The 26,675-nt window shown below is 41.3% G+C and overlaps 2 protein-coding genes across 15 annotated transcripts in view; one reads left to right on the top strand and one right to left on the bottom strand.

Annotated features, from left to right (window-relative positions):
* The window catches only part of CAPN7 (calpain 7), a 34,438-nt gene extending 22,916 nt beyond the window's left edge, over positions 1 to 11,522 (top strand). For 13 of the 14 annotated variants that reach the window (XM_071735777.1, XM_071735783.1, XM_071735787.1 and 10 more), the window contains 6 exons: positions 347 to 422; positions 2,601 to 2,746; positions 3,444 to 3,506; positions 6,085 to 6,215; positions 7,361 to 7,453; positions 7,531 to 11,522. In XM_071735777.1, coding sequence (XP_071591878.1) covers positions 347 to 422; positions 2,601 to 2,746; positions 3,444 to 3,506; positions 6,085 to 6,215; positions 7,361 to 7,453; positions 7,531 to 7,675 — 654 coding nt within the window. In that variant the 3' untranslated portion in view covers positions 7,676 to 11,522. The remainder of the gene's footprint in view (positions 1 to 346; positions 423 to 2,600; positions 2,747 to 3,443; positions 3,507 to 6,084; positions 6,216 to 7,360; positions 7,454 to 7,530) is intronic. The other variant, XM_071735790.1, reaches the window with a different exon arrangement.
* Positions 10,351 to 26,675, bottom strand: part of SH3BP5 (SH3 domain binding protein 5) — a 51,853-nt gene continuing 35,528 nt past the window's right edge. The window contains exons 5-9 of the mRNA XM_071735791.1: positions 22,578 to 22,708; positions 18,552 to 18,594; positions 17,854 to 18,073; positions 14,821 to 15,081; positions 10,351 to 14,097 (exon numbers count right to left, since the gene is read on the bottom strand). Coding sequence (XP_071591892.1) covers positions 13,916 to 14,097; positions 14,821 to 15,081; positions 17,854 to 18,073; positions 18,552 to 18,594; positions 22,578 to 22,708 — 837 coding nt within the window. The 3' untranslated portion in view covers positions 10,351 to 13,915. The remainder of the gene's footprint in view (positions 14,098 to 14,820; positions 15,082 to 17,853; positions 18,074 to 18,551; positions 18,595 to 22,577; positions 22,709 to 26,675) is intronic.

The following is a 26,675-nucleotide window of genomic DNA, read 5'->3' as shown; positions in this document are numbered from 1 at the left end:
ATATTTTGATGTTCAAGAATGTACAGCTGTGTATACATCCAGGTTTTAAATTCAGCAAATAAACATATACAAGATTGTTGAAATAGACTCAGAGTAGAAATTTGAGTGAAGTGATTGATACCTCCACCACAGAGGTAATGAAATAACTCTGAACTGTTATAAGTGAAACTATTGATAGTTTATTAATTTCAGGTGTTTGGTTTTTTTAAGAAATGAATTGGTTATTTTAGTAAATACAGATACCCGTGATCGAAGGGAATGACAGAATATGTACTTGATTCTGCTTAAGCATTAGTTACATTCCACACAGCTGTGTACAACTCTGCTTGATCTGTGTTTTTTACAGGATGACTTTGCACACAATCGGGAATTCATTACAATGGTTGTATACAAGACTGATGGCAAGAAAGTTTACTATCCAGGTTAGTGAACCTTAATTGTCAAGACAATGCTAAAAATAAATGAAGACTTGCAAAAGATTTTTGTGGAGAGGAAAGGCACTTTTTGCTTTAGAACTAGATGTCTGACTCTCATGAGATCAGTCTTCTGAAATAGTTGTTTAGCCCTGTTTGATCACCTTCAACAGTCTACACTGACAGAATAAGCCAAGCTTTATGTGTTGGATGTATGCTAAGAGGTCTACGTAGTCCTGCTGATACTCATTTTGGCTCAGCATTTTCTTGATCTGTTGATTTTGCAGTGGCAGGAACAGGTGTTATGCTTCTGTGTATCTGATAGCATAATTGAAATTATTTAAAGGTTTATATCTTCCACTAAATAAAAATAATCAAGGTTAATTGTTCTATGCACTTGGCTTACCAGAGTAGCTAAGCAAGCTCCTGAGATACTATCTAATACATTAACATATTATGAAGTGTTACATAAAGACTGTTTAAAAATATTTAGATGTTCAAATTTATCAAAGTATTACTTTTGGTCACTATAGGTCAGATTCTACTCACATTGAGTAGGGGCTTGGCTTCTGGAGCTTTGCTGTAGCTGCCGAAAAGCCATGTTATGTTTTATTTCAAGACAGGTAGCAGATCTGAAACACAGATTGAGACATGGAAAGTAAAGGTAATGTCTAGATTGAGTGGCTAGGGTAGCCTGCAACTTTAAGGTAGAGGTAATGATACCATATTTATTCTTCACATGAAGTTAGAGATATTTAAAAATATTCCTTGGTATAATTTAGTGAAGGTGCATCCTAATGCAGGGAGGATTTGGCCTAGTCCTTTTTCAAATAGGGATACTCTTTAGAAACAAGGTTGCATGGTGGTAGCTGTTCATGCAACTGGTTGTTTATGCAACAGTTAACTAGAGAGTAGCTTTTAAAGCTTTTTATTTTTTCTCTCCAAAGAGTGGAGTTTGTGGGTTTTTTCCTATTGGAATGGCTGGTAAGGGTTGCACTGTTCATCTGTGGTCTTGTTTAGTGAACTCCACTGACCCGTTCCCCTAGAAACCAAGCTGTCTGTCTGCAGAAAGCAACTGTTGAGACCTGATCAAATCATCATCTGTTTTTCAAAATCTGATCTTGTTAAAGTATTTGCTTGAAGGAGGCAATCTTCCAGCATGACTGCTAGCAAGAACTGAATGATTCATGTTTTGTCTCACTACCCAAATTCTTTTACAAAATTCTAATCTCACGAGCTCAAAGTCATTTAAACCTCCTTTCTGTAGAAATAGATTGGTCAAGCTGTAGTGTTATTTTTACCATCTGTTAAAATGAGATCAGAACAAAGCAGGTTAATCCTTTGGCAGTGAGGCTGAGATTTCCCATTACTAAGCTTCTCATTGTCTTATATTAATCTTTTCCCCTCTTCCGTGTTGCTTTGAAGAAAATAGGGCCTGATCCTGGGCTTATTGAAGTAATTGGCTAGGCTTGCTCCTGCTTCACTGATATTAAAAGAAGTCTGGAAAGAATCATGTAGAAGCCAAAAAACAGATTACATTATCTAATTGTAAAAGGAAATGTTTGGGATGTTTAGAGTAAGTACTGCATATGCATTGGTACTGGGATGCAACTACATCTGTGTAATCATCAAAAAGATTTGGGGAGAGAGAGAGAGAGAGAGAGAGAGACAGTACATGTCAGTTGGTTAAAGAAATTAACATGTGTTAAAGTCTTGTTAACCCAGGGGCCAAAAATTTTGGCAACTTGTGTTCTGAAACTGTCCATCCAGTGGAGAAGGAACAGCCTCCTCAGAGATTTGTAAAGAGTGTTCAGATGCTCTTTATCTTTCTCTTTAAATTTCACCATAATTATAGTAGGGTTTCTTTGAGTAATGACATTGCTGGGAGGTGAATAAGCAACTTTTGCACGTCATGGGATTTAAGCTGTGCTATCAAGTGTGGAATTTGTGTCCTGTCATGTGTACCTCTCCTGAAAATGATAGTTGCTCCTAAGATTATGTGTCCTATTTCTGAGCAAATCTTGATGCTCTCTTCCTTTGATAACACTCAAGTCTGCCTAAAGTCTGACCCTATTACCAACAATCTGACTTTCCTGGCAAAATTGACTGATACAAAATGACGAAGAAGTTTACTCATCTGGGGTGCTTTTTTATTTGGGGAAAGTGTTCATATTTTTTCTTTTTCAGCTGATCCTCCTCCATATATTGATGGTATTCGTATCAACAGTCCTCATTATCTGACCAAGATAAAGCTGACCTCTCCAGGGCCCCATACATTTACCTTAGTGGTGTCCCAGTATGAGAAGCAAAACACTATCCACTACACCATCAGGGTATGTATGTTGATTTCATAATGAATGTAAACAAACTATAAAGTGTCCTTTATTTCTAAGTTTGACAAAAAAAGTGTACTTCTGTGATTTTTGTGAATGGAGGCAATGAATGATGGAGCAGAGCCACTGAATGAAGTGCTTGATAATGTTCTCCATCAGTTAAGACAATATAGTGTGTGTGTGTGTACTTTTAGTAACTAAATCAGCTGAAAAATACTTTTATTTTCTAGAATAACAAATCGGTATCTGTGCACAGGCAGAACATTTGCCCTCTATGTATCAAAAAAAAAGCCTAGTTTAGAACTCAATTAAGAGTTAATTTCTTTTTACTTTAAACGAGAAAGTTTTTACTTTAACTGACTACTAAGTCCTTGGACACAGTACTTGGATTTTTCTGTAACTTCATAGTCATGTGATGTTCGATGCTAGATGTCTCTCTTTGTTACTGAAAAAAGTAAAATGCATATTGTTTCCATTTTGCTTTTTAAAATAACAATTAAGTAGAACTAAGTCTTGTTAGTCCCAGCACTATTTTAGATTTCGAGTTTCAGATGGGGTTAGCTATGAGTGAGATAGGCAAGTAGTGAACAAGTATCTAAAACTAACATTTAAGCAATTCTGCTTTTTTTAACATGGCATGATTCCATATTAAAAGTGAAAAATGAACGCATGACCAACTTCTTCTTTTACAACACAGGTGTATTCCTTGTGCAAGTTCACCTTTTCCAAGATTCCTACACCCTACACCATTTCCAAACGGGTAAAGAAATATTTTCTTTTGTGGGTCTTTTTTCAGGTCACTGGATAATAACTCTGGTTTGGCTCCCTGTAATTGACATGTACAAGGTTTTTTAATATATTTTTCTGCTATTGCCCAAAAATGCCATCTGAGGCCATCTTCTATCAAATTAACTTCTTAACTAAAGCTTAATTTGAGCATCATTAGCACAAGACCAATCCTGTGCTTAATTTACATATAGTTTGCCAAAGAATTAGCTGGACTGTAAGCATAACTCCTACCAACAGAGAAGTGTTTGGGCTGAGTCACTCGGGATGGTGGCTCAACTTTCACTGGTATTTGGTATACGAGGCCTCCATTCATTGCAGGACGTTGTTATGGCTCTGCCATTCCAGATGTACTGTAAAGCCTTTGTAGAATGGACTTCCTCTAGAACAACAGCCTGAACCCTAACATGTAGTTACTCTGCAGATTGTGCCAGTACTACTGCCAGGTTGAAAACCTGCAAGAGTGTTGCTCATTTTCCCTTGAGAGAATTGCATTATTTTCTTGGAAAAACTCTTGACATGATGGGACAAAATCAGCAGTGACAAACCAAGGGCACCGGTAGCAAGACTGTGATAAACAGACTTAAGATGGCAATATCACAATACAGTACCCTTCCTAAATTTTGCAAGGCATCTCAAAGATCTGTAACCTTTGAAGTCACATGTCCAAACAGGATCAAGGCAATATGCCCATGGTACATTTCATGTAGAAATGTTCCCTGAGAGTATGGCAGCTGCAAGAGCCAAAACACTGAAATTAAGTCAGAAGCCCAGATAGTTTTTGGGCCAGCTGCTGTTCATATTTCAGCTGTCAACATGAGCTGTAGTTATACCTTCAGCTGAAGTATAAATATAGCCAAGAGCTCACAGGATAAAGTAACTTGCATGTATTTTCATGTATTAGCAATTTTGTCATCAAGAAAGAATAAGCCAGCAGCTGTTAACTTTAATCTCTGTACCTACAATGCATACCCTGGGGAATCCTACTAGAGGCAGAAGTCTTCTGTCCAAATAGTAACAACTTTTTCAGGAGGAGAGAAACAAGGCTAGTTTGAGCTGCAGTAGAACAGTCCATTTTCTGGGATGCTCAAGCCTGAAGCCAGGGATTTTACATTACTTTGTGTGGTTGGGAGGGCATGTTGGCTTGCAGCTAGGCTCTTGACTTCAGAGTGTTTTGTACCAGCTGTTTTACCTGGAACAGCCCCTTGAAGCTGGCTTGTCCTGGGGAATGGTAAGTGGCTATGGAGGTTCCTGGGAATAGTGAAACATTTTGCCTGTTTTTTCCAGAAACAATTGTCTCTTTTAGCTCTTAAAAATGGGGAAATGGTTTAAAAAGTCAAACAGCTCATTGAAATTGACCAGCCTTGTTGAAGCAGGGCATGTGTTTTATGTTCTGTGATGCTTTAAAAGAAAATGAAGTACATGGAAACCTCCTGTTAATTATTTGAAGGTGTCTGTCTGGTATTCATATAAAAGGCATGTTCTGTCTCTCCGAGGACAGCTCTGTCTTTGTGATTAAATACAGAGAATTAGTTGCCTGTGCTTAATGCTTACTTGGTCCTTGCCTGGCAGTCATCACACTGAAAAACAAGAAGATAACTAATTGACAGTTTACCAGTAAAAGCAAGTTCTGTTAGATGTCCTACACCGAAGCTGAGTGGTCACCTCTGGAGCTCACCCAGCATTAGGGGATTCCTGGAACTAATAGAGTGCAGGTGGAAAAGGCCTGGAAAGCTAACAGCACACAGCAGTGTTAGGTTCCTGAGTATGGTGGAGAAAGAAATACCCCTTGCTTCCAAACTTGTCTTGCTTAAGGTTTTTGAACATGAAATTAATTCATAAGAAAAAAAGTTGTTCATTGCTGGTTTAACAGAAGAGGGGGGAAGGGGAAGTGACATAGGGGGAATGAATTTCAGCTATAAATTTGTGTGAATGCTTGGCATGTCTTACAAGTCTAGCCTTTCAGTTTAATGACTAGCAGGGGGAACTTGCAAACAGATGGCCTCAAACACATCTCAAAACCTAAGCAGCATTTTTCCTCTTGTTATGTCCATGTGGAATTAGGCCTTACAGATGCCTTCCCCTGTAATGCTGCTTCTCAGAGGTGAATGGACAGGGCTGGAGGCAGCTATTCCAAAGCAAAAGTTACAATAGGAGTAGCACAGCCTTCCTGTTGTTTCTCATCTAGTGTAACAGAAGAGTGAAAAAAGAAACACCAAAACAACAAACATGCATAGTCCAGTAATCGTGGGGTAGATGGGAATATAGATCTTTTTGTTTGATGCTGTTTGTCACAGTCACTCAAGACTTACTTAATCTAAACTGAAAAAAATAGAGTACAATTGTAAGGCATCTAAGGCTTTGACAGAGATGATTAGAGAACTGCAGTGAAGCTTTCTGAATACGTAACACAAGCTTGCACTTGCACCTTAAAAATTGGGATCACTAAAGCCAGTGACCTCTGAAGTGAGAGGAGCCTTGTTTGTGTGTATAAATAAGCAATACAAATTCTCAGGATATAAAGTATTTTCTGTACTTTTCACTTCTTTCAGGTTAATGGACAGTGGAAAGGTCACAGTGCTGGAGGATGTGGAAATTTCAGAGACACCTACAAAAATAACCCTATTTATCAATTCCAGCTGGACAAGAGTGGGCCACTGCTAATTGAACTACGAGGACCAAGGTTTGTAGAGAATTAGCAAGCATTAACAAAGAATCTTTACTGAAAATAAAAGTTTTGTCAGTAACCTCCATGGGTAGGGCTGGAAGCTCCCTGAGAATCCAGAAGACAAGGCATGGCAAGTGGCTCAGATTTTGTACTCTCTGTTTCTAACTTTACCATCAATAGTGATTTAAACCTCCATTTGCTACAGAAATCCTTGACCTACAAGGAAAGCAGAATCCTTCTCTCTCTTAAATTTTTGCCAGGCTTGCACAAAAAGGAAGAAGGTACAAACAACTTTTTCTTCCTCTTAAAACTGATTACAACTTCAATTCCTTTGATTTTATAGTAGAGTTAATATGCAGGATACTAAATCCTTACAGGCTCTCAAACGGGGCCCTGTGTAGTAGCTTCAGCTCTGCAAGTGCATTTAGTCTGCCACTGGCAGGCCATGAAAAGCATTGGATGTCAGTGTCCTATCAAGTAGACCTACAAGGGTCTAATTCCTTTGGCAAAATTCATGATCTACCTCAAAATATCAGTGTACAGCACTTCTGATTAGCAACATCTCTTGACTCTTGGTCAGGCATTTTTCTTTTGCAAAGTTGTACGTTGGGTCCCACAAAATGGCAGCACTTTTATGTCCATCCTCCCTTCAGATAAAACTCCTCTCATTAAATGAAGATGAGTGCAAAGGTGTGGCTCTGCTGTTCCACTAATTGAGGGAGGGGTTTATGCATATTTTTTTCTTATTAGGGTAGCTTGAATGACAAGGGCAGTGGTGCCTATCAGGTGCTTTTAACAAGTAGCAGGCAAACCATCCCAAGTTATGGTGCAACATGAGATTGAGATCACTGATGTTGATTCCTCTGACACTCCAGGACCTGTGCCGTGTGGCACATTGCTGTGTCACCACAAGTTAAACTGTTTGAAATCTGCTTAAATGCAGAGGTGGGCTTCTAGCAGGCATTTTCCATATAGTCTAGTTTTGAAGTTGAAACATGTGTTTTCCTTCATTCATGTCATGGTAAATTTCACATTTCTGTCACAAATGTATTAAAAGTTTTAAAGTTAGTTATTCTATGTAGTTCTTAATAGACAACCCTCTTCATGGTAATCCTGATGACCCAGATAACTAAAGTAACAGTCTGTCCCATCACTTGCAGGCAATACAGCGTTGGGTTTGAACTCATCACAGTCTCAACAGTAGGAGATCCTGGTTCCCATGGCTTTCAGAAAAAGAGCAGTGGTGACTACAGGTAATACTTAGAGAAGTCTTAGAGGTTTGAGACACACTTCAGATCTTTGTTCTAACAGGTGGTTTCTTGTATCATAGGTGTGGATTTTGCTACTTGGAAGTGGAGAACATATTTGCAGGAGTTTACAACATCATCCCTACCACGTTCCTGCCTCATCAAGAGGGTCCTTTTTTCTTAGATTTTAACAGTGTTACTACTCTGAAGGTGTCACAGCTGCAGTGAGGAGACAGATCTGTGCATTGCTGCTTAAAGAGGTGGTTTTGATCTATCCTACAGTCTGAGATCAGATGAATAACTTTTACTGCACATATGTGTAGAAGAAAAACACAGTCTAAGTTATAGTCAAAAGCAGAAAATCACCAGTGGGCCAGTTTGGGATTTTGCTGCTGTGGGATTGGAGTGAGCACTGTTCAACAGGCTTGTGAATGGGCTAAAATGCTTATATTTAAATATTATAAGAACTCAATTTATTGCAGTCTTTCCACAGTTCAGATGAAATCCTAGTGAGTTAGAGAAAAACACTGAAATCCTCTTCTCACAAAATACAAGGTACATGGGTTAAATATTTTTCTTCTTAAAAGTAAACATGTAAGAAAAAAGTATTGTGTTACTCTGCTTATTCAGTCTCAGGACCAAATAGCTTTTACTACATATTTGTGCTGCTATCTTGAATGTTGTCAGCATTGAACTACTTAATCAAATCTAAATGTAAATTTACTACTGGTGAGCAGGTAGTATTCCAGAATAATGTGCTCAGCTTATCTAGAATATGTATATAGGAATAAAGGAAAAGGAAAATTCCTGCTTTACCTATTTCTGAAAGCAAAGCAGTGCTGTTATTTCATGGATATCTGTGTTACGTTATACATAATATTACAGCACAAGGTACTCTATGGCTTTCTTCCTACCAGCTGTAAGACCTAACTTGATCCAGATCAGCAGTAAATTCAGGAGGTGAACCAGCAGCAGTGTACAGGCAGTGCAGCACACCCTGCATTTAGCAGCTGTGAAAGGTTTTCACCTAAAGCTGCACTGAAAGATTCACTGTACCTACTGAAGCCAATCTCATTTACTGGTGTGAGGAGGTAGGGAACTTCCCACCATCAGCATCCAACTGGAAAAATGGTTCATCCTTAACTTTTTTATAAGGATTCAGCTTGTAAGGGAAGGATCACTTTAAACCTCTCGCCCAAATAATCCACAGCTTCAAGAAATGCACTTGCTGATCCCATTATGCAAGCCATTTCTTAAAAGATACCTTTTTCTTCTTTAACTTCTTTGGTGTTGAAACCAGTGAATGAATTAAGCACTTGGCCAGTGGGATCAATATGCATAGGGTCACAGTTCCTCAGAAAATCATGGAAGGGGATTAGTGCCAAACAAGAATTTTTAGAAGCTTACTACTGTGCTCTTCCTCTAGATGATTTATATTTACATTGTGTCTGAAGAGGATTAAAGATAGACAAGTTGTAATTTAAATACTTACCACCTCACTGATCCTAAAATGCATTTGTTTTTGTCTTTTTACACAGGACAGACTTAAAATTCCACTATATTTGACAGCTTGGGAGAGGGTGTTTCTAAAATCAGCTGTAGGAAGGTCTTTGCCATTCAGGTTGGTCTGGCTGTTTTCCAAGTAAAAAAGTAGCATTGAAATCTTATTTTAGAGCACAGGTGCCAGTTGTTCAGTGGGAGACAGAGCACATATGCCACGGGAGCACCAGAAATATTGCTAAATCTTTTCCTGCAGAAGTTTGCTATTAGCTCTCTCCAGAAAGTGCCAGATCCCTTTTGCTTCATTTCCTTCACCAAAAAGCTGCTTAACAAATGTCAGGCTTTAAAATGGCATTGACAACACCCACCTCTCTGACTGCAGCCATCTCAAAGACCACATCTGGGCTAGGAAATTTGTGACAAGTTGATCTATGTGTGACTTACCTGGTTTTGCAGGGAAATTTCTGATGATTAATTGCAACACAGGAAACAGCATGGGTACAAGCTGAGCAAAGACAGATTAGGTTCTTTGTGGTTATCCTTGGCTTTTGGGAATATGCACCAAGGACTGCTTCATCCCTGCCAAGATAAAATTTCTTTCAACTTGCATTTTTCCTATAATGTTTTTAGCTTAGGGTAAACCAGGGTGACAAGGTAGTTCTGCATATATTTTTATCCCCTGTGAAGTTAGTTAGCAGGTCTCGTCTCAACCAAGTGTCTTTTTGAGAGTACAGGAGGCAGATGCCAGAACTGCCAGCTTTCATACTAGGTTCTTGCACATCCTTAGCTGTTTGAGATCAAGCTGGTAGACTTGCCTACAGTAAAATATGTTGTTCTTCCTCTGTAGTTGGTGTCTACTCTGCAGGAAGGGACATTTCTTTCTTTCTCCCCTACCCCCCTGTGAACACAAGCTAGTGCCAAATTTATGCTGGAGGAAACAAACACAAGGCTCAGCTTCCATACTGTGCTAAACTAAAGGAAAGGAATGTTCTCTCTTTGTTAATGACAGACAAAGGCATTAAGGATAAGGGACCCTGTCCCCACGAGGATACACCAACACATGCAGTACAGTCAGTGGATTGGGCTCATCCCTGTAACTGCACAGGATTTTAGCATAGTATCAGTGTTCTTCATAAGGAAAGTTCTATTCAAACATTGCACCTACATAGGCTTGTCCTTCTTTCTTAAAAAAAATGGTTCCTATAAGCACTTAAGATTTGCTGTGGTGTTTTTTATCAAATATATACTTCTATATTTTTTCCACAAATCTGAAAAATTATTGGAGAATTAACTGATTTCTGGATTATGAAACAGCTGCGGCCCAATATGTAGGTTAAGCTTTTCCCCCCCTCCTGCACCATTTAGCATTTTTTATCCATATGACAGAATATTAGCTGCTGCTGTAAGCACAGAAATCTTACACAGCAAGACTTTTATAGGAGACCTGTGTGTGCAAAAAAAATTGATATAGCTGCATGACAGCTCAGATTGTAACGAAGGTACATCAGTCAATACTACTTCACTTCCAGTCAGACAGACCCTTAAGTCTTCTCTGCCTGTAAACACACAATTCAAGCTTGCAAACATTAAAATTCAAAGCCTCAATTAAATATACCACTAGGCACCCTGTCCTCCTAACTTGTTTGTCACCATACCATACAGGTCTGAGCTACTGCCCAAGCTACAGAATGAGGGGCATAGCTAACAAAATGGAAGCCAGATACTGTAAGGGGCTTGAAGAAGATTTGCACTTTCTTTCTTTGATTCACTAAGGGAAGACTACTGTAAAGAAATTATTTTAACTCTATCAGTGGTGCAGAGAGATAACATCTTCAGAACTTTTGATATTCTCCTTACTTAAGCAAAGCAAAGCCCTTTCTGTGTTGGTTGTTTTTTTGTTTTTGTTTTTTTTAATCCTCCCTTAAAGCTCCATACAAGACTCCACAATGCTCCTGGTTATAGCTGATGGTGAGAGACCCCTGCAGACACACACATTCTCCATTTTGTTTTGTTCAAGACACAGGTTAGGCCTTGGTTGATCTGATCCATCAGTTCTCAAAGACTCAAGTAAGCAGCAGTACAGGGCTGAGTGGCAGCAGCAGCTTTTACCCCACCTGCCCCAGGAGTGTGAGCCTACTTTCTTGATGCAAGTTCCACGTAACTATTTTGTACAGTAATTATGTACTTGACCACACAATCTATGTGGTGTGTTTGAACAGCCAGCTATTTAGAATTAACTTTGTGTAAATATAATAGAGGTTTTCATTGCTATAGTCAAAAAGGACATTTAAATTGTGTGATAATACCAAAGAGAAGTAGAATGACTAGGTTAACACTTGCTTTATACATTCTCACTTCAGGGCACCTGAAGTGATCACGTATGCTTTGATACACCAGAGGCTTATTTTTATACCCATGAAGGCAGCTACCATCATGTTATACTTCAGAATGCAGAAAGAGCTCCAACTGGAGAAAGCTTGTTCATTTGCCTGTATTCCATAGTGATTTATGTTCATTTGTCATATTTATAATTACTGCTTTTACGAAGTTGAAAATAAAATTAGTTTTCCATTAATTTATTAGACATGTAGTTCTGCCTGTTTGCTTGTGTATTTTAAGGGTGATTGACCTGCCAAGTCCAGGAGGTTGCCAAAGGAGGAAGGCTGCAGGAAGATTTTTGCAGAAGCTTGGTGTAAAAGTACGAATATGGTGGGTTCTGTACCCTTTCATACGCCCTGATCAATGGTTTTACCCTGCTGGGAGCTGAATCCAGTCAGGACCTGTGCAAGGCAGCACCCAACTATTTGTGTATCTTGCTGAACATGAAATTGATTTTTTGCCCAAAACTGGCGTGTTGAGGTTGCCAATCAGAACTGGCAAGATGAGAGGCAGTGTGATAGGAAGAGATGTGTGATAAGCAGAAGCCAACCAGCCCCTCAGATACCCAGACAACCCAGGAAAGTGTAATAGGGGTTGATGGGCAAGTCTGCAAAAGTAAGACATTCAGCCACAAATACCTCTGCTAATTTTTCTATCTGTATGCAGCACAGACGATAGTTTAGCCACAAAAGTTGAAGTAAGAACATTTAATACCACGTAGCATCTCTGTACTGCTTTTCAATTCCTATTTCATACTGCTAATTCCAGCTTTCCCCACAGAGCAAGTTAGAACCACAGACTTCTTTCTTAAGCATTTATTGGGCTGGGAAATGCTAACAATGGCAAAGCTGTGCCTTCAAGTCCTCAGAAGATGTAAGTATATAAATATTTTAAAAGCTACTCCAGCTTAACAGCTAGAATGTGTTGAATCTTAATTTTTATGAAGACAGATTCCTTTAAATCCAGTTCTGCATGGCCTTACAGCACATTTCAGCAGGATTAAGTACAGAGGTGGTAGGTAGTAGAATACCTTCCTCTTTTTGCCTCCTAAGGGATTTTGGAAAACTTCACTAAAGCTCTGGTCTTGTGTGTACAGAATAAAAAGTAAATCATTTAGGAAGCTGGAAGGAGGCAGCAGCTGTCCCTGTCCTGTGAAGGATTGTAATACCAGAATGACACAAGGGTGCAATCTGGAGGTGGGTAAAGACTAAACTTGTAGGGGGAAAAGATTTGGTTCTTAACATTTGAGAGAGACTTAGCTTGCACAGACTCAAAATGTGGAAAACAAAAATGTTTACTGTAGTGTGAAGAACTTTACATTAACTTTGAGAATAGATACACAAGCTGTGGAAGGGATGAAATACAACAGGACTGCAAAAACGTAGAATAGAAAATACTTTGGGGGCAATACTAAAATTCCCATCAAATTAACAGTATAAACCGACATCTTAGATAAAATGATGTTCTCAGAAATGCTTAGTCACCAAAACTGAAAAGTCCTAGGATTTTTACTACCACTTATTAGCATAATTACCAGACACTACTACTGCCTAACAACTCCTGGCAAAACATGCCCGCGCCCTTTCTAAGTTTTATTGAATGCTTTCTCCAGGGCATACAATAATCCCAAGTCCCTTTAACAGTTATAAAACCCTACACAGTACAACCTATAGAGAAGCTTAACACATCTTCAATCTACACTGGCAATTCCTTTTTTCATGCATATTTCAAGGATGAATCCCTTATCATAACTGTCCTGAACACATCTATGACTCCCAATTTTGAGGAAAAAAACGAACAAAAAACCCAAAAAAGCCAAAACAAGAGAACAAACCCAAAACACTTAAAGTGCCAAAAAATAATACTTCACTTTTCAGGGCAGAGGAAGGGCAAGGGTCCAATCAACTCTTTTTGGCCATCGGAACTGCCCTCAGAGTCCAAGCCAGACTAGGGAAGGTGGCTAAAAAGGGCCTTCCATCCACCACTGAGCGTTACCATCCCCTTTCTGCCTGTCTCTTTAACACCACTTTTCGTAGGTGTGGCTCACCTTTAACCTTTCTGTGAGCATCAAGGGAAGAGTGAAGGCTTTTAGACCCCACACATGCAACAGCTTTCCTGTATACAAAGTATTTCTACAGTTTCAGCATAATACAGACAAATACAGATGTTTAAAGGATATGCCACTTACACTCAAGAGATCCGCTGTATCTAAAGAGCATCTCATTCTACAAAACTGAAGCCAAACTGTTCTCTGCAAATGTCTGGCTTGAATTTCAGACCCCCTGCTGTCATGAATTTACACAGGAACATTACTAGTTATTGCTTCAGCCAGGCTGCTACAAAACAATTTACAAAGTCTGAAATATGAGCACAGCTTAAACATTTGATAACTTGTCTGGCCTACAAAGGATTTACTGAATAAAAACTTCAGCCCTCCACATCAATTAGACTTCTTAGTGCAGTTTTAAATTCTTAAGAGTAAACGCTTAAGATTTGGCATATATTATTGGCACGATGTTCTTCAAACACTTAGAAGTTCATGTATAAATATTTATACTCCCATTACTCAGGACGGGGCACAAGAAGAACTCAGCCGATCTGGGCAGCTTTTCTGCCAGCACATATTCCCTCTTTGATTTTCATGCACTGAAGGGAGAGTTGCTTCATTCGGCTCTCCAAAGCCAACCCCTCAGTGGAGCTGCTCCTGGTGCTGCTCCTGTTCTTGTTCACTCTCTCGCTGGTCTTGTTCTCGGCCCCTTCTGCCCTATCCCCTGCAAAGAAAGGATTAAACCAGATGTTAAATCTGGATTTCACTCTGCAGCTGAAGCTTCAAGCAGGTGCCACTGCAGCTTCCTTTGCCAAAGCGTGCAAAAACAAAAACACAAGGAGTAGGAGAGAGATGCTTTAAGGAAACAGAAGGTGGCCTTCAAGCCGCTCTCCTCTTGTGCACTGCATTAGCAAATGACAGTGTAAACAGCCTTAGGCTGGAGTACACAAGAGCGTTGGTAATCCTCTGGTCTGAATTTGTCAGCAAGGGCTGGCAGAGCCTGCAAGAGCTTCCCTTTTGGCACTTTATTTTTTTTCCCCTCTTTTTTTTTTTTTTTTTTTTTTTTTTCCTGGCAAGCGGGATTTTCAGCAAGCAGAGCAGTAATTTAGGAAAAAAAAAAAAAAAAAAAAAAAGATTAAACTCAGATTTTCTTCATAATAAACACACCATCTGAAACCCACCGATTGCTTATTTCACGAGAAACCTCAAATCCCTCCACTGAGACAGAAGAAGGGAAATTCCCAGCCAGGAGAAGAATAATTAAATCATCTTAGATGTCCTCGTTAACTGTGGGATGCAGGGCCTTCAAGAACTGCCTTCCCAAGGAAGTGGCCAGTGGGTCAGAGCTCAGCTTGCTGGTGATATGCCATGGGGAGCTGAGAAGGTTTTCCTGCTCCCTCCAAAAACCTGAAAAAGAGTGTCCTGGGGCATACCCAGCTGTGCATACCTCTCTCAGCTTCACACTCGGGGGAGGACGCGCCGCTGCATTCGCTTCGGGGGCCGAGGACAGGAAAGATCATCCCAAACTCGGAGAGGGATACAGGGCTGGGCAGATCCAGCCTTCCAGGTCGAGTCACAGGAGGGAACTGAGCAGGCACCTCACAAGGGCTCGTAGGGCCAGAGCTGAAGCTCGACACCGACTGAGTTTCTGAATCTTCTTCCGATACAAAGCTGCTGCCGTTGTCATCCTCAAACACTTCTGAAGCCACTGCAATATTCAAAGAATATATTCCAGTCAGCAAACCTACAGCCCCTCCTGCATCTTCCTGAGCAATGCTTGGTTCCCAGGTTTGCATCTTCCATACACACATACACTGCTAACCCACGGGCTGTCTCTTCTCAACAAGCCTTCACCTGGCTTTTCATACATGGATGATGAAGGTGATTCTGCTTTGAGAAACAGCACATAATGCCATGCAGGACCAGCTCTACACTTCATCTTTCTCTTTGTGACAAAATGCTCTTGGATTTTTACTGTCCCTGCTGCCCCCTGCCCAGCTGCCTTATTTACTTGTGGTCCTCTGTATGTAACTTAGGCCAGGACCTAGTACCCTGTGCCCACCTCAGCCAGCACAATCTTGATACAAGCACAAACTCCTGGGGCAGATTGCTTCCACCTTATCTTCCCACTTTTGCAGTTAAAATCCAGGATGAGTGCTGAAGAACGCTTTTTGGATGAGGATCACCAAGTAACACCAAATTATAAAAAGCCCCACCCACATTCAACATTTTCCCTGCTCATGTTTGCTTAGATCTGAATTCTAATTAAAGCAAGCCAGCTCCTAACTGTCTGGCTAGCTTAAGCAGCAGGCTCTTTTTTAGCAGCAGGAGGAGGAATCCATTAAAGAAGGTTCCATTTTGTGCAACACAGAGGTGTAGGTTTTGCTAAAATTTGTTTTCTTCAGTCTTGGCTCATTGTTAAGATGGGAAACCATGAATGAAAGAGCTGTGCACACAAGAAGTCCCACTGGGATCAGAAGTGGTTCTTTTAAGAGCATCAGCCTCTGAACAACAGAAGTGTGTGCTGGAGTCACACTGGTCTGAAGAAGTCCCATGGACAGTGAGACATTTACAGAAACCTGAGGTTATCTTCAATTCTGCCTCCTTCCCATTCCTGCTGTTGTCAGAGAGGCCCAAAACCACCTTGAAAGAGCAGCAGGAGCAAAGCAACAGTGGTAACAAAAGGGCTCAAAGGAGAAGTTCCAAAGAAATTCTTCTGTTACCCTGGCAGCCTGAGGCTCACACCCACCCCTCGGACACGAAGGGTGCCAACACAGGCAGCTACCATCACGGTTACTGCAAAGATGTTCATCCTCTTTCCTGCTGTATTTGCAGGCTGTAGAACTGTACTTACACATTCCAGAATTGACCTAAAAAGGCTTCACACACAAAATGAATAACAATATTATCCACCTTCTCCTGAGCCCCCTCCAGGGCACTTTGTGCTCAGAAACAGTTTGTTGTGGTTTGGGTTTTGTTGCTTTGTTTTTAATCATGTGGAATCTAAGACTGCAGAGTAGCCTTTATTCTCATATGCTGCGTTTTATCAATATATGGTGAGCAATAAAGATAACTTTGCAGGGGGTGAAGGACAAAAAAAAAAAAAAAAGGTTGAAAGGTTGGGCAAAAAAAAGATGTTTCCAATTACAGGAACCCTCAGCTTGGCAAGAAATACTGACACCAGGCTGTCTACAGCAAGAAAAACTTAAAGTGTAGCTGCTTATCACCATCTAAATTTACCGTGACACAGAGGGGCATCTGCCAAGGCCGAGAAACTCTTGCTGCTGCTGAGGGGTTTTATTCAATTTTAGCAGACAGAAATCAAGATATAAAAGGGCCTTGGTGGAAACCCCCCCCCACATTACAAAACATGAGACCTTAAACTATCAAGACTATTTTGGTTGCTCCATCCAGCAGGCTGCTAGACTTGCCCTGTCAAAACCCACTTCTGTGTTGGCACAAGAGGCAACCTGGAGACCTCCCACCTATGTCAGACTGTGTAATTAGGAGCTCCTGCAATCCTGACCCAGACTTTTCCCTTCAGAAATGGAGCTGAAATAATACAAATTAAACTGAGATTTGTGGGGCTGGGCAGCAAAAAAAACCAAACGACTTTTTGCTTCAAGAAGGGGAGAAAGCATCCAGGAAAAAGTGGGCCACTTGCAATGTCCATCTAGGTATTTTCACCCAGAGCCAGGACAAAAGCAAACTCATAATACAACAAACTGTTCCAATCTTTGCAACCTCAGGTCTCCATGTACCAGCAGAAAACAGAGGTTACCTGGACCTGGTGCTTACTTGGTGGTCGCTGCTGTCTCCTGAGAGAAATGTGTCTCATACAACAGAGGCTCTGAGTACACTGCATTAGCATATTGCTGCTGCTTTGCTTCCCTTCTTCACAGCACACATGCTCTGCTGCTGGTCACACACTGGCAGAGGATTTTGCAGCACAAAGGTGCTTATACTTACACCCCTTCTGTGTGAGCATCACACTTCCCTATGCTATGGTAGCCACAATTTTATTCCCTCTGCCACAAGCCTGGAGCTGCAAGAAAAGCACTTGATCCAAAAGGTCCCTTTCCAAACAGCACTGCCACCCCACTAACCTGGCTGATGGATCTCCAGCAGCTTGTGACCACCCCAGGCAAGACACCGACAAGCAGCATCCTTGGCTTAAAAACTAAAAGCATGCTTTGAAGTGCATTAATTTTGCTTCACTTATACAGCACTGTACAAAAACCCCCCAAACGTGATGCTAAGGGAACAGTCAATGCACTGCAACTCACATCCCTTCCCCTCAAAAACTGGCTGTTGAAGAATACAAATCAACTCCTGTAGTAACAAGGACCATAACAAGTTAGCCACAGTCCCACAACAGCCTGCAGATTTCAAGCAGCAGAACACGCAGAGCAACCTTCATCCCGGCATTTCTGATGATGCCCGGGGGATATTCCCAGGCACAGGAGAGCTCTGTACTCACTGGAGATGGTGTCTGACTCTGGTTTGCTTGCTGACAGATCTTCCACAGAGGTATTGCTGCCTTCAGCACCCACGCCACATCCTCGGGGCCCCATGGCAATGGACCGTCTCCTCTCATGAATCTCATCTGAGATCATCTCCAGGTTTTTCAAGGCAGTCTTATATTCTCCCTTTGCCAAGGCCAGCTTTGCCTGCAGGTCATCCACTGTTTTCTTCAGTTGCTGACCAGGAAGACAGGGATTAGATGCACATTCATCACAAACGACACGCAGCTGGGTGTTGTTAGAGTACTACAAGCAGGCAACTTGTTTTGTTAATTCACCCAAGCAGTGAACAGAGGAGTGTACCCCAAGCACAGTGAAACACTCTGATGCATAAAGCAAACAGGAGGGTGGAGAACCAAACCAAACCAAATAAAAAAAAAAATCCCAGCATCTTCAGACTACAAGAAGATGGTCAGATCATGCTTGTTCAGTTCTGGCAGTAAGCAGCAGGGTTTGAACACTTATTTCTCACAAGGAAACAAAGACTCTCTTAGTCTTTTATCTTTAAAATGTGCTTAGCAAATTGCTCAAGAGGTTTTGAATTGAATTGGCTTTGTACAGAAAAGCAACATGGTTGTTGGAGCACTTTAGATGTAATTGCAGTATTTACTGTAAGCAGTAAAGAGTTTCAGATTATTCTGAATTACATACTTACCTCTAGTTGGACGTAGTACTTTGCCTTGAGTTCAAAATAAGGTCTGTGGAAAAACAAAGAACAGTTGTTTACTATCACTGGCACTGAATGCAGAGCACTGGAGTGGGAGTTGCTCTCTTTGTAGCATTAGCACAGCTACTTTGTGTTTCACTGGAATCCCAAGAGACTACTTATCTAGATGATGGAACACCTACACGCATCTCTCAATGTCTCTCTTTTTCCCTCTTAAAAATACCCATTTCTCATGGGTCTTTTGACCTGAATAAAAATTGCAAAATCCCAGTTTTCGGAGTTGACAGCAAAATTCCTCCAGGCCTACATTCTGCAGTACAATGTCCAGCCTCAGGCATTGGCATCCTGTCTGTTTCCAGCTAATTTTTTACCACAGCACACGCAAATTGCCCACAGCAGGTGAACCTCAGACTTTCCCACGTTCAGGTGTGAGGGTAGAGGGGCAGTTCTTCAGTGAAGGAGAGGGGACAAAGGGAACTCAGAGCACCCATACACAAGGACAGGGTGCTCCCCACCTGTGGCCCACCAGGAGCTTCCCTACAGCTCTCTTGGACACAGAGGACAGTGTCACACTCCATCAGTTTTCCACAGCAGACAACAAAACTTATTTACAAGGTTGCAAGGGGCACAAGAGGTGCAGTATAAAGCCTAGAAACCACATTACAGCTTCAAAGTTTTGAGGCTCACACGCCAAGATCATCTATACTAAAAAAAAAATCCAATTTTTTCACAGGGCTCACTCTCACTACCCTCCTGACCTCTCAGAATCTCTCTGGGAAAATATGCAAGAGATAAACAATCAGATATGGTTTTATATGAAATAGAATGTTACTGACTCTTGTCATATTTCTACCCTGACAGCAAGCCTCTTCTGAGATTTAAGTTCTACTGCAGCTACGTTTTGTATCGTGCCCCAGTTTGATCATAAACTGTGGCTTTGTGTTCCTACAGGCTTTGGAGGGTTGCATTCACATAAACAAAATAACTGGGTCTCATTTCCCCCAGACTTGGTTCCTTCACAGCTTTTGTGGTTTTAATCAAGCCTCCTACCATCACTAGGAGCACACAACCAAGTCTGTGATGTTTCCATGACACTGATGCAGTCAAACTGACCTCTGCCATCCCTAACTGGATGGACCTGCCAGGCATAGTAAAGCATCACAGCTGGGAGTCCAGATCCAGCAGTTAAAGGACTCCTACAGCCATACCCCAAAGCAAGGAGAGGGCAGAGACAGTGCCAAAACGGTGGTGCAGTGAAAACAGTAAAACCCTCTCACTTCTAATGCCCCCATTCTCTCCCTCCTTACCCTGGTGCCAACTGGGAGAGAACAACCAGGTTTGAGTCCTAACCTCGCCAACAGTTTCCACAAGCCTGGGGGAAAAGTCCCCTTCCTATCAGCAAACAAGCAGGTGTGCCTTTGTGTGGCGTGAGGAAAAATTATATATATATATATATATATATATATATATATATATATATTATATGCCTGTGTATGTGTGTACACACAAACACATTTGTGTGTAAACACAATACATTTATGAGCAGACATATTTATAGGTAACAGACAAGAAAGATGCAACCCAAACCAGGGAAAGAATACCAACTGCCTGATGTGTAAGAGCTCAAACATAAGCACTCCTCCTCACTCCTTGCTGAACACAGCTGGGCAGAAAGCAATGCATTGGTAGGGTAAGGACTCACAGCTCCTTGGGTAACTTTATTGTCTTACATCCACAGCCCTGTAACTATTGAAACTGCTCCATGACACAGCAGGGCTGGTGAATCCTTCGCTGATGCAACCAGTGTCCTACCTCATCTAAGTCCATGGCACTGCATGTTCAAACAAAGTGCTTTTTAAGAAGACGACAGGCAGAGTGAAAGGCACTTTGCCCAAGTTACCAGAACACAAAATGACTTCCAAAAATCAGCTAACACAGGCAATTTCATTAATCTGCAGATCAGAGGCACTGAGCCAGAAGATCTGGCGACTGCTAAGAAAATGCAGCCATATGTACTTTCATTGCTTAGAAGCAAGTAAGCAGCCAGAAACAAAAAAGCAAAACCAAACCAAAACAATCCAATAATCATCCCTCATCAACTTTACACAGCAAATCATCTAAATGACTTTCCTCCAGGCTGTCCTAGTCTTGCTTTCAAATAGTAACCCTTGAAGCATCTTAATCCAGACTAAAATAAAGAGCATCATTTTTTGGCATGGAAGAGTAACCCATTCAGCACGTCTACCCATGAGTTTATATACAGAAAGGATGGACTGGGTCTGAAAAGTGTTATAGTCAAGCCTCCTGCACTGCTCAGGGAGAAGGCAGGGCAGTTTGCTGGAGTTAAGTCCTTCCTGAGAAGCAGCTAGCAGCCAGTTACACCCTATAACAACACGCAGCCACAAATTCAGCAGCCTCATTTCCCAGTTTTATGTAGCCACTTGACAACACTGATGTTTTGAGCTCTGTTTCAATTTTTCTTTATGGGAAAATTGCAGTGCTGAGAGACAACTGACCTTTCTAACATCCCTATGATGTATGACTTAAAAATACATCCACACTAAGCCTGTTTGTGCCATCAGGCATCTTCCACTTTAATAGTACAAGGTTAGAATCGACATTTCTGTACAGTCTGTTTCTGTTTAAAGGATCTCCAAAACACCCCACCCAGGTGGGCTTATGCTGCAGTTAGCCCTGCTGTGAGGCAAAAAAGGCAGATGCTGGGATCCTTTCACACACAAGTGAAAACCAGCTTGTCCTGAGGAGAGTGATGCAAGACAAGCCCCACAGGAGGGTGGTTTCAAGCAAAGAAATGAAGGCTTAGACCAGAAGTCACACAAGAGGCAGCTGGGGCACATAACAGCACCATCTCTGTCCTGAATGGGTATGTAGGACCCCACTAACTACTAACCAGGGTCTTTATTTTAAATCTAATTGTGAGGAAGGAAACTCCTAGCACCCAAACCACTACTCAGATATTGCTCTTATCTGGAGGAATCTGCCATTTAGTGATCTGATGATGTTTATCACAGTCCCCGTGCAGTGCTAGACAAACAGCATGCAGCTCATTCTATGAAGCCACGCTGCTATACTGTTTCAGCAAACATGCTTGAATCTTCCTTGAGAAGTGCTAATCCCTTCTTGAATTGAGCAAACACCAATCAAAATAGATTTTTAGTTGACCAATTTCACCAAAAAGTCATTTTTAGATGGAGGGATTAAAAGCTAAATACAGCAAGCAGATTGCTTAGACAAGCTACAGTCTGGAAAATAAAAAGAAAGCGACTGTGAAGCATAAAGAGGATTAAGAATTGGCTGCAAACAGGGCCAAACTTTTAAACAGGTCCTGAGCGAAAAGCAGTTATGTTTCTCTGCAGCAGAGAAAAACTGCGTATCAAATACCGATGTGCTTATGAGTGACACTTGCTGCTTAGCTATGCTCTCTGAAGTGTGTTTCCTTCCCCAAGAGCAGCTCTTGCACAGCTTTGCTATGGCAGCATTAGGAAGTAAACAAGTCTGATGTACAGCATCCTACCCTGATGCAGCCTCACACCTTTCAGGCTTCCATCACTTGCTTTGTTGCTCTCCTAACTAAAAGTAACAGCTAAACTGCAAACAATCCAAAGCTGCAAAGCATCCCTGCACAGAGATCTGCAGCTCTGTAGGCAGCACCTGTGTGAATCCCATGAGCCTGTTTCTCTAGTCACAAAACACCAAAGAGTCCATTGCACTAAAACAAGACTAGGAATATGCTAGGAGAATGTTTCTTATTCCATCCATTTAGCTTGTCAGTCTGTCAAAGCAGGTGCTTTAAAAGACACCTAGAAGGACAATGAATGCAAAGACAAATATTCCAGTACCATTTGTGCTGCGAGGCTGCCACGAGCAGACAGGAGCCCAAGAGGAGAGCTACAAAGGGCAACACACTTTGTCAAGTTTGAAAAAACCCACAGACTTGGTCTCTCCTACAAACTGACTTCACCACGAAAACTCATCTCCAAATATAAAACCTACTTTGATTTATTGATGGCTCTTTTCAGCTTCTTCTCCAGCTGTTTCATCCTTCCCATGGCAGCATTGTATTTGGCTGCAGTCTCCTTGTGAACCAACTCACTTCTCGTTTTGGTGTGTTCCGCCTCCATGACCTTCAAGAGGGAAAATACAGGTTGAGTGGCAAGACACAACGTCCCATTTCTTACCATTTTAATTAACAGCAACTTCATAAACTCTCCAATCAGCTTATGTCAGGAAAGTGACGGTATAGAAAGAATTACTTTTCAATGAACCTGTTTGAAAGTCCTGGAGTAGGTGTCAGATTTGCAAACACTTGTGTTAATTATGACAGAAGTGCTGCAATTTCACACACAACTTCTCTCATGAGAAGTTCAGAAAAGCTTCATGTTTTGGGATCAGCTACATTCTACCCCAGTTAGACAATATTCAGGAGCAGAGCAGCACTAACAGAAGTCATTCAGTTACATTAAACACCTCTTTTTTCCCTGTTCCCTCCTGCTTCTCTCAGGTGAGCCTGCCTTCCCCAGCATGGAACAAGCTGCTCAGACCCCAGCTGCAGTCCCACCACTCTGGAAAGGGCTAAAACCAACCACAGCAGTGGGAGGACTGAAATGCAGCTCAGCCTGAACCACCAGCCACCAGAAAACAAGTGTCCAATGATGCTCTTAAAACAGCTGATCAGCCTCAAGTCACTGTCTCAATACTGAAAATGCACTGAGGTTGGGGCCCTGAGCTGATGCCCCAAGCACACAGAGCTATGCCCTTGACCAGCCTGCTACCCAGGCAGGCAGATGCTTTATCTGTAGTAGACCCAGGCCCAGCACATCAGTTGCCCTCCATGGCCATCCCAGGCCTTCCCCAACTAGCCAGGCTCCTGCCCTGCACACAAGAGGGCAAATTCTTCAAGAGATTATTTCTTCAAAGCTTTATAAACAAACACTCAATGCCTTGACTTTCCGTAGCTCTTAGGACTCTACAAAAGCAACAGGGATAGTAAATGTTCCTCCATTAACTGCTCTGCTGACATCCCATACTCACATTTTGCTTGTAACTCTGTCCAGGGAACATTCATTTTGCAAATTGGAGATGTCAGAGGTGTAAGTCAGAAAATCTGGTTGGTTGTGGTGTTTTTTTAATGCATTAGCAGTCAAAGATTCAGACAGGGAGGTAACTGATTTATTTAAAGTAAGAGAAGTGGTGACAACACTCTATTGGTCTGGCAATGAAGAGAAAGTGTGCAGTTTTCTCACTCTTCTGTAGCTATGAAGGTATCCATACAAAAAAATGGCAGGACTTGATTTTCCCCAGTAGTGATTTCCAAATATCTCAGCTGTGAAACCAGCTACTCCAGGGCTTCAGGGAAATTTGCTCCAACTGGCTCCCACTACCAGAACATGCATCTGAGCCCCCAGATTCAGATGGAGAATATCTTGATTTTAAATAACCTCACCAACAAAGCTGTCATTTCTTGAAAATGTCACAGTACTCAGACTAAACTGACAGAGAAAAGTACACAGTCAATTTTCACTTGGAGTCCTACTCCACTCAGGAAAACTGGCACGTTTGTCCTTTCTGATGCCTAAAGGAAAGCATGAAACTGCTACACACCAAAGCTGAACTGGGTCACCATCACCTGGAAGCTCTTCCAGCTACAACTGGAGGCCACATTTTGCCCATCTGCATGTATCACTTATTATCAAACAATGAAGTTGCTACAGAACTGTGAGAACGAAAGATTTTCAAAGGTTCTTCTGATCAGGCATTAAATAATATGTTCAACTCCAACACTCAACTGTTTTATATACAAATAAGGCATCCACTTTTGAAGAAAGGTCGAAAGAAAATTTCTATCCAAATTCTATCCAACTCAGAGCAAGCTCTCTCTCCTGCTTTCTAAAAACAAGCTGCAGCTCCTTATCTTGAGCAACTGTTGAAAGAAAGGTTGATGCAATGACTCTCCCTAGTGAAGTATGGCAGACAAGGCTGGTTTTAGCATGGCAGTGTCACAAATGAAAATGCAGTCTCCAAAGACTGCACAGAAGCTGGTTTGCCTTCTTTGTAGTGTGGCAAGAAAACGGCAATTTAAAAATGCTGGAAGCTACAAAATAATGGAGTGCCTGCAATTCACCAACACTCAATTAAATGTCAATCCCTCACATCCATTCTTGGAGCAAAATTAGTGTTGACTTTGATATCTGGGATCAACCACATGGTAAGTACTACCAGCACCAGGTTTGTAAAACAGGTTAGGTGTTGACTTTATACAACTTTCAAAACAAACATCATAGAAATGCTGAGCCTTGCAAAATTGGGATTTGAGAATGACACAGTAAACACCCCAAAGTATCTGACAAAATATGGAATTTGCTGCCAGCAATACATATACCCACATTAGCTACCCTTTCCAGAAGAAAAAAAAAAAAAGGTTCTATAATTCATCCTTTTGAGAAATCAGTGATGTAAGGAAAACCATCTCTCCTCACTCCCTTGTTTTCCTATGGGAATTCTCTCATCATGCTCACAATCCCCACATAAGTTTGCAGAGAGGGCAAAGACATCCTGTCCCCTTTCCCAAGGACAGTGGCTCAAGGTACATGTCCTAGGCTGAGAACAACACTGGAAAGATTATGAAATATCTCTGAGGAGGTCCATGAGCTGCCAAGATGCATTTAAGTGTTTCATTCAGAAGAGGCTGTAAAAAGATTATCCACTCCTCCAAGAAAGCCAAATGGCCTTTAAAGAGAGAAGCTGTCTGTCCATCAGGACAGGTAGACAGAAACCTCTGCATCTGGGAGGTTCAATGGAAGACCAGCTAGGAAAAAACACCCCACACCTTTTAAAAAGGCCTTAGTAGATGTCAGACAAGTCTTGTGTGGAAAAGTAGCACTTTTAATTAGAGCTAGTAACATGGTCAAGGAAAAAGTAGTCTTGTATGGACTCAAACAGGCTTTTGGTCACATTTGCCAAATAAGCTGTTCTGCCTAATACAAGTCAGCTGTGCTCCCAGCAATAAACTTTGCCTTGCTGATGGTCCTAGGCCATCAGAGATGCAACAGCAACCTCTAGAAAAAGGCAAAGATAAAATTCAGGATGATACCTCTTCAAATTAAGTCTGCTCAAGACAACTCCCTCCCCTTTACATTGTACATGCCACCTATACCCCTGGGGCAAGCAGGGGATGTAATCTCTACACAAAAAACATCCAGAGTGGGTGAGCTTCTAAAATGCCCACATGTTCACTGGACATTTCTGTATCCCACATCTGCCCTTAATTACTAGATCACCTTTTCCAGGCAGAACTCATTCTTCCAGGCAGCACAGGCTACAAGATACAACTACTGAAAAACAAAACAAACAAACAAAAAACCAAGACAGGTATCAATCCGTTCTTCCCTACTTTCTATTTCCAACTCAGGTGTAGAATATGTATTTTTAATAAGTAAGTCTGCACAAGTAACTTTGTTCCACCAAAAGATATCTGCATGAACTGAAGTCAAAGTCCAAGCAAAATCTCAGTAACAAGATGTAAAAGAAAAATATACCAATGAAATTAAGCAAGGCTGACCACCTAAGCCAGATAAGTACTCTTGACAATTGTTTCTTCCTCAAAAACATTTAAAATTATGGCTCTTCTAGAGGAAGAATTAGAAATAAGAGGTAAGAGAGAATGCAAGATCAATAAACCAGGAGGACAGAATCAACATGGGATTGCATTTAACCTCTGCATTTCCAGAATGAAGTGACAGAGCAATTAGGGCAGGAAAGCGTGTAGATATTTTTGTTGTTTCTTTCACGGACTTTTCTTTCTCCCCTTTCTTCTCCAAGTTTTTCTATCTGCAGGAAGTATCTCTCTCTCTCTCTACAACACAAAAGCACCCACACATTTTACACTGACAGATGGTACTTCATGCTGTAATATCAAAGGGAGCCTCACAAGCCAAATTAAACCAAGAGGGAGCATGCCTCCTCCCTCTTCACTCTCCCCTCATCCCTTCCTTTTTTAAAATGTCTCATGATCAAGAGCCAAAACATTTCTTCTCCCTGCCAGAATTTATGAACTGAGCATATCCTCAGGAAAGAGTGCAAAAGCAGAACCTT

This window comes from Heliangelus exortis, chromosome 2, assembly GCF_036169615.1.
Source record: "Heliangelus exortis chromosome 2, bHelExo1.hap1, whole genome shotgun sequence".
NCBI lineage: Eukaryota > Metazoa > Chordata > Aves > Apodiformes > Trochilidae > Heliangelus > Heliangelus exortis.
Note: the sequence above shows the minus strand (reverse complement) of the source record. Positions and strands in the feature narration are given on the sequence as shown.